Genomic DNA, 8,603 nt, shown 5'->3' on the forward strand with positions numbered 1-8,603 from the left:
CATATATATTTTGAAAGCAATTTTTTAGGGGCTTTATGGAATAAAATCGAATAAACAATCCGCTAAGACAACCGGCAAAGGGCAAAGAATAGAGACGTAATAAATAGGTGTGTCAATGTCAAGAAGCAGGCAATGAATCCAATCATATCTGAATTAAGCCACAGTAAAACATATTTACCTGTCAACAGCTGCCTGCAGAGCACTGATCCTGGTCTGCATCATCTGAAGGACCCCTAAAAATAACAAAAACAAATATTTTCAGTACAATTGACCCTTATTTCAGGAGCTATTTTCTTAGCAGACTAAATCAGAAAAATGCTGGCCCTCTCTTGTGGTAAAACCCAAGAACTGCAATAATTGAAAAGACAGAAAAAAAGAGTTCTCTGCTATAACAAGTGTCTAATTTATGCTCTTGACTAGTTTAGAAATAGAGGTTGACTGATGGGGCATATAATGCATTATGATTACCTGTAATGCATATTTATACATTTAAAAGAATCAATGCTGCAGCTGCATCAAACTGTAAGTGATTATTATTCATGAAAATGCATTGCACTTTATTTACCACCAACATTATATGTTGATAAGGTCTCAACTTCCCAAAAAACAGACCGTTCTAATAAATCTGTGTTTTCAGTACCAAACTATATCCCTCTCACAGAACTCATGCAGTATAATACAAGTCTCATTTATCCATTTGTAAACTCACTACTTCCCAAACACATGCATTTTGCGAAAACCTTAATATTGTGCATGTGATTGGGAAGTGTGAGCATACAACTGGATAAAATGAGATTTAGATTATACTGCACAAGTTGTGCAAGTTTGTAAACAGTATTGATATAGTTTTTCTATTGTTAAACGCAGGACCCATTTACTAAAATTCATTAATACTTTTCTATGTTTCCTGATTCTTTATTCAGTTTTCTACGAGAATTCAAGGTACCACATGGGACATGGGATTTGTTTTCTTCATTTATGTTGACAATCTATGTGTCATTTCGGCAGCTTGGCAAGTAGTGAAATAGCAACATAGAAAATGGTTTTCAACAGCCAAATCTCACATTTGGGTTTTATTGAATCCCTGAATGCACCACAAGGAGAGTAACAAAAAAAAGATCCACTTCCTACAGTTGCATCATATTGCTAACATAACATAACTTTAATAAAAGTGAAACAATGTTGACTCTTTACCTTCAAGGGACTCTATCCCAGTAGCCTGAGACAGTAAGTCTTCATGTCTGGCCACAACCTGGAAGGAAGGAGTATAAACATATATTTATAATGCTCATATTATGGTTACCACTGTGATACCTGTCTGATGTGGTTTAAACAAGTTGCCGCTTAATTTCACTGTGAAATACTGTATAATGAGCTACACTAAATTGCTTCTGGCCTCAGACGCCTAGGTACCGAAAATAAATTGTGCACAAGACTTCATACTTTTGCAGTTTCTTTTACTCAGTCAAGTTTAAATTTGGATGAGAAGACTATGGTGGGTTTTTGAAAAACCCCACAGCACCACAACTGGGTGGTTATTCCAGGGCAGTTTTTTGGATGTACTCAACACAGGTAGGACCTGCAGTGAGGTTACAGCCTAGTTAAGATGTTCTGAGATGGTTGAAAAATGCTTATTTCGGTGTAATTGAGAACTGTATTGAATGTGTGTCTGTTGGGAAAGTGGAACAGTCTCTGTTTGCTTCTGGCCTCAGACACCTAGGTACGAAAATAAATTGTGCACAAGACATAAAAACTATTGAGTTTCCGTTTAATAAGTCTCAAATTATTTACTGAAATTACAAAATGTTTTTAATAACAGATTAGAAGAGAATGGAGCTGCTGCAGAGTTTAGTGATGTACTGTATGCATGTACATGTGCATGCTGGAAATATGGGCACTGATTTTAATATTTATCTTAATATTATTATTATTATTATTATTATTATTATTATTATTCATTAAGTTTTAGTTTCATTCTTAAGTAATTCATTCAATGTACTAAATGTCATGTACTAAAAGTGTTTAATTTTTCCATGTTCTTTTCCATTTACGATGGCATTCTATCCCTGTTTTATGTTAATATTATGTATATTCTCCTATATTGTAAAGCACAATAAAATATAGTTTATTATAACTATTATTATTATTACTATTATTGATTAAGCTTAAGTTTGGTATATAAAATGTAAGAAAATTATTATTTTTTTAAATCACAATTTACCAAAGACCAAAGTTACATCTTCAAATGTCTTGTTTTGTCTGAAAAGTCCAAAACCCAAAAGTATTCAGTTTACGGTTTATGAATAGACATTATACACATTTGATAAGCAGGAACTAGTGAATTTTAACATTTTATGCTAAAAAAATATATATATATATATATATATATATATATATATATATATATATATATATATATATATATATATATATATCTAATTCAACTATTAAATAATTGACTAATCATTGCAGCTCTACAGTCGCTATCAACAATATTTTCAGAATATATATTGTCACATTTGCATATCTGCTTAAAAACCCCAAACTCACTTGTCAGAGTAAGACAATCGAATCACTGATCCTCTTTATGGGAGACAAACAGCTTGGCTTGGTGTTTAATGTAGAATTTCTAAAGTTCAAGTTATTTGTGGCACACTGATTTACCAATAGATGGCAATTAGATTAAGCACTATTTCATATGAAGCTCTGAGTAATGAACCTTTATTTCAGCGTGGTAGTCTTGTGGTTTATTGGGTTTGTTGTACCTGGCTGTGCAGCTCTTTGTCCAGCTGACTGATGCCCTGTGCCAGCTTGGCCAGCTGCTCAGCAATGACAGCATGGTGAATAGCCTGAGCTGTGTACGTCTTCACATCAAAGTCCTCTGCCAGGAAATCAGCATAGCACCCTATTGACACATCACCACATCCTATAACTATTCACTCTTAACAGTTCATACTATTCCTAAATGTCATTATTTTATCGTGTATTGTTACTGAGACAAAAACAACTCATTTCCTCTTCAATGAAGCCTTCAGCCTGTCTTTTTTTCCAGCAGACTAGAGAAGTGATCACCGGTCTCTCTGTCTGCACCTTCCTTCCTTCCTTAGCTCCAGGGAGTTAGTTATTAGTTTATGTCCCCCGTGTCATTAACAATTCATACCAGGTGACATATCAACAGCAGTACATTTCCACTGTTTAAAACGTGTTACCGGTGAATATCACTTATATCATGGATGTATTATAAGGATACCCACGTCACTAATAAAAATGAAGATATATGGGGTAAGCTTGAAAAAGTGCTTTTGCAGTAGCTAGCTGCGGAACGAATGTGGAAATTTGGCAAAGCTGTAAATTATAAGTTTTAGAACTATCGATGGACACAATACATACATACGACACATAAGCTGCATTTACCATCTTTCAGAAGTGAATTCGTGGAAGCTTCTCTCCCGTTCTCCATGTTGATACTTCCGCATGTGACGTGATACGTACCCTACACGTGACACTGGACGTTGCACGAGCGTTAAAGTGCTACACACGGTGAAATCCTCATTTGAAGTCCCCGAGGCTACTTCTTAACACAAAAAACTGTAACCCTTTAAAAATGTTGAATCTTCCTGTCTCGGGTGAACCAGTCAAGAACAAATACCTGTATTTAGGGATGACCATAAAGACTGACGATGAGTCCATATTGATATTTTCTGACCAATAAAGTATGCAAGTTTTTTGATAATTATACACAGGTTAAACCAATTTCTTTATTAGTATGTGAATGACAGCTGTTTTTATAAATGCCACCCCAAAACACTTGTTTTGGCATTGGACCTATGCAGAAACTTTATGGAAATATATTGATAACTAATCAAAGTTAATTGTATTTAATGAATTTTATATTAATATTATTGTTTTTATTATTATTATTATTATTATTATTATTAACTTATTATTAACATTTACAATATTTATATTATATTATAATATTATTTAAAAAAACAAGTCAAAATAGACAAATTAAAAACCGTCATTATTAATAATTATTACAATTACATTGGCACAATCTCCTTTTCAAGGCTTTCAAAAGGACTGAAATGGGTTATTTCGTGTTTTCATATTAAGTTATTGTTAATTACCTATTTCTCTAAATAATGTTTGGAAAAACAAAAGTATGACTACTGTCAATCTGATCTTTCCCTTCCTAATGACTGATTCACTGGCCACACCTAAATCCCAGTCAGACTTTCCTCTCACCTGAACTTTTGCTCTACCTCAGTGCTTCTCTTTGTCAGCTCAGAGATTTCCTCTTCCAGTTCTTTGATAAAAACATTCAGCCTGTTTCTCTGTTTTATTCTGCTTCTCTCATTAAGATAATTATCTTAATGAGTTGAGCCAGTCCTGATCCACTCTCAACAGAGTCTCAACTTCAGTCGCCTCTCCTTTTGACACTCGCTTTGGACATTTATTTTCCAGTGTTGTGTAATGCAGTTCTTGCAGAAGTTGTGTCCACATGGTAGGGTGACTAGATCAGTGAACACATTTAGACAGATGGCACACAGAAATTGCTCTCCAGAGAGGAAACTGCAGGCATCAGACATGTCTAGAAAACAAAAGGGTTTCTTTATTTGTATTGCACTTTTCAGAAACTATTTTACAAATTATTTCACAGATATAAAAACAGAAGAAACCTAGTGCCCCTTACAACTTAGAATAAGTTTAATGCAGCCAACAAGTAGAGACATATTAAGAATAAAACAATGATCAAATTGTCACCGAAAACAGCATTTATAAATTGACTTGCAGTGAAAGACAGCAAATTCATGAGCAGACGAGAGAGCCACATTTTTAATTATGGCTTTTTCTTTAGAGAGGTGTGTGTACATATGGAGTCGAAGCCAGGAGGTGGGATCATGATCTAAATGGCTTCAGTGAAACCATTTCTTTTAACTACATCTGTCAGCACCTCTCCACAAGACCTGCCTGCTCAGTCAATCTAGACTTGCAGGGGTGTCAGACATACGTCCTCTGTCAGATATACGTCAATCCGTACTGTGGGATGATTTTGCAAAGTGTAAAAATTACAGCGAAGCCATTAACTTCAAATTTTCAATACAAGTAACTGCTATTTCAAATGTGTCCACTAGGGGTCGCACACAACACTGCAAGCAAACTGTTCATGCTGGAGCTGCCGGTAAAAACAACTTCTGGAGCTGGCGGGTTCTGTCAACATTACACTCTGTGGCACCGTCATTACACAAAATGTCTTTGTCAAAAAAGGAGCAAAGTGGACACGGAGTGTAGAGTTTTCCAAGAAAAATGGACTGTTTCCTATTTATTCACAGAGATGAGTAGGAAAGATGTGTGCTTGGTGTGTTCACAGCAGGTTTCAGTGCTCAAAAAATATAATATTTGGCGTCACTATGAGACAAAAAATACAACAGCTTGCAAGGACAACTGAGGAGATAAATGAATTGTTAGCAGGTCTGAAGAAACAGCAGTCTGTTGTTACCCATAGCCGAGATATCGGCGATGCAGCAGTGAAAGCTAGCTACGTGAAGTAAATAAACTCCTGATTGTATTGTGTCACATTTAATGATTATCACATGTACTCGTCCACCTCAATCAAAATGTATTATTACACAACATGTATTTCTGCACAAATGTATAATGAGCACTATATTAGTTATGAATGTGAAGCACTGTAGGTTCTCTTCAAAGAGTTTCAGGTCTACCTCCATCTCGTCACAACAAGACTGCCCACCAAGGGGCATAACCGCGCTAACATGGACCAATGAGGGACCACGACACCCTTCTGTAGAGAATATAGCAAAATGTTTATGATGTTTTTGTACCACTTTCACTTTTACCAACAGACAGCTAACTGGCTCTTTATTGATTCGGACTGTGGACTTGGTGTGTGAAAGTGTCCTCGGCTGAGGGTATTTTTGAAATGCTGTCATCATCACTTTAAATAAATAAGTATTTTGATCAACTAGAAGTTTACTGGATTCAATTGAAAGACAATCACAGCGCCCTTTGGGCTTCAAAACCCAACACTACCTTATTGCTAGCGAAATAGCATTAGCATCAAAGCTATACTGCAGTGTTTCGCTCGTCGTTCACGGTCAAGGCTTCTGATCTGCCTGTCCAAAATCCAACTTGAAGTAATCAACTTGCAGTGTGATTCAGATTTGAAGGACAAATTTGCCTCAGTGGGCTTGGACACCTTTTATCAGCATCTCTTGCCAGGGCACCACAAATTGACAGCCCTCGCTGCAAAGGTTTTGTGCATGTTTGGGACTACCTACCTTTGTGAACAACTAATGAACTAGTGAACAACTAATGAGCATCGATAAAAACAAAGCTGCGCTCTAGGCTCACACACAAGCACTTAAATGACATCCTGAAATTGGCTGCTACTCAGGATTTGATGCCTGATATTGATGCACTTGTGGCGCTAAAAGATGCCAAGTTTCAGGAGCAAACTAAACAGTGAGTAAGCGAACTTAATGTAAAACTTTTGCACAATATATATTTCTGTAAGAATATATTTCTGTGAAAATTAATACTTACTGTGGAAATATTTAAAGACATTGAACAGTGTGAAATATAATGTCAGTCAGCAGCTGCAGTACAAAGAGACACAACCTTTAAGTATTTTTCATGTATACATTTTATACATTTACAAGGCAGGGGGATAACTTAACCTTCTTCCTTAATAGTTGCCACTTTAGTTTGTATTTGTGTGGTGTGTCAGGATTACTACACAGATGTGGAAATGAATGTAATTTTAAAATTATTTCTATATCTTGACAAGTTGTTTTGATCATAAAGTAAAATACTGAAATACTATACTAAAATACTATATTGTTCCAGATACCTGTGATTAAATGTTTGTGCCTGATACACTGATCTGTAAGTTGTAATGCAACTAAATGATAAACTGAGGCATAATATTGTTGAAATTGCACTTTTAGGTTGTTCATAATGTTTTGTAAAAAGATAGTTCATTAAATGTGAACATTTTCAGAATGTACTGTGTACTTTCTTGCACTAAAACAAAGGGAAACATTTTGAGATCTCGTTATTTATAGGTTGTTATGATATGATTTTACTAGTCCGGCCTACTTGAGATCAAATTGGGCTGTATGTGGCTCCTGAACTAAAATGAGTTTGACATCCCTGATCTAGAGTAAAAGTCACAAAAAGTCGGATATGACAGAGAACACATTGCAAGAACTGTATCTGATTTAGGACCACAAAGGCTACATCTATATTACAAGCAAATGTGGCCCAATTCCAAAACAGATCAGATTTTTTTCCTTCAGATATGGGCCACTTTAATATCTGATCCTAAATCTGATACATATACATTTACTGGCCATGTGACTGCTGTGACAACATATCGAAATTCATGTGTTTTGCAACCTCAAACTTCACTGCACAGTTCACTAACCATACAGTTTCGGAGGGGTCCGTTAAAACTACAGATGCCAGACAATAGAGCCCGACTGCCAACGCTTTCTGACGGTGATAGCCTGCCTTTTGAGTCATGCCATGACAGCCTTGTCGTGATGCACAGAAATTTTAGAATGTGGCCCGGAACATGCTAAAGTTTTGGAGAAACTGTTCCTCCGTGAAACCCTCCATATCGAAGCCCCACCAATCCTGACTCCTCTCCCACACCTCTCTCTCAACCTTTGTCATCTAATCCTCATCCTCAACATATGAGTAAATCATTAGGAAGATGAACGCTTGCACCGCAACATCTTTTATCTTTTCCAAAATGCCTGTATCGCAAATGTGATGTTTCATGTCAGACGTTTCGGGGCAAAAAAAAGATGATTCAGGCCAGAGATCAGTTCCCATAGATGTCAGATATCACTTCAGACATGAATGAGAAAGTGTATAGGTAGAAAGTTTAGATGAAAAATATGTATGTAAAGTGGTAGTAACACTTTGTGTTGAAAGGCAAGTGCACAAATAATTATACACTCTAATAACTATTACTAATAATAATAAAAAATAATGAATGGCGGCTGATTGTACTCAACTGTTTTTTGTTACCTTTTACATTTCTTAGAAAAAGTCTAAAAATCTAAACAAAACTGAACATTATAATCTTCAAAAGGAATTTATGTGTTGCATTGTTATTAGAGTGTTAGTGTTCATGATATTATGTCCACCTCCAGCCCGATGAAGACAATGCTGCTATAAACATTTAGTCTCTGCCATTCATTCAAGTTTTCAAAAGATTTAACGAATTTGGACACTCTTTGTCATGAGCCCTCTCCCTGCCTGGTAACACCACCTCTGTCTGATTACCTCCACCTGTCTCTGCTCTGCTCTGCTCTGCTCCACCCTCGTTAACCTACCAGCTGCACTGCATTTACCACTCATCATGCCCTGTATAGAAAGCCCTGTTTTTCAGTCCACACTTGTCAGATCGTCTGCAAGCCTGCATCGGAACCCTGCCTGCCTGCCTGCCTGCCTGCCTGCCTGCCTGCCTGCCTGCCTCCTGATCTGTGATCCCGGACCTGTTACTACTACTCTGATCTCCAGCCCCGGTAAACCCGACTTGCCTTCCGCCTTACGACTACGAATTTTGA

At 36.5% G+C, this 8,603-nt stretch overlaps 1 protein-coding gene across 1 annotated transcript in view; it reads right to left on the minus strand.

The window, feature by feature from the left end:
* cog5 (component of oligomeric golgi complex 5) overlaps positions 1-3,591 on the minus strand; it is a 63,026-nt gene extending 59,435 nt beyond the window's left edge. Inside the window, exons 1-4 of the mRNA XM_029462305.1 lie at positions 3,415-3,591; positions 2,766-2,905; positions 1,195-1,252; positions 179-233 (exon numbers count right to left, since the gene is read on the minus strand). Of these exons, the coding sequence (XP_029318165.1) occupies positions 179-233; positions 1,195-1,252; positions 2,766-2,905; positions 3,415-3,460 (299 nt within the window). The 5' untranslated portion in view covers positions 3,461-3,591. The remainder of the gene's footprint in view (positions 1-178; positions 234-1,194; positions 1,253-2,765; positions 2,906-3,414) is intronic.
* Between the last annotated feature and the right edge of the window lie 5,012 nt (positions 3,592-8,603).

This window comes from Cottoperca gobio, chromosome 23 (assembly GCF_900634415.1).
Source record: "Cottoperca gobio chromosome 23, fCotGob3.1, whole genome shotgun sequence".
Lineage (NCBI taxonomy): Eukaryota > Metazoa > Chordata > Actinopteri > Perciformes > Bovichtidae > Cottoperca > Cottoperca gobio.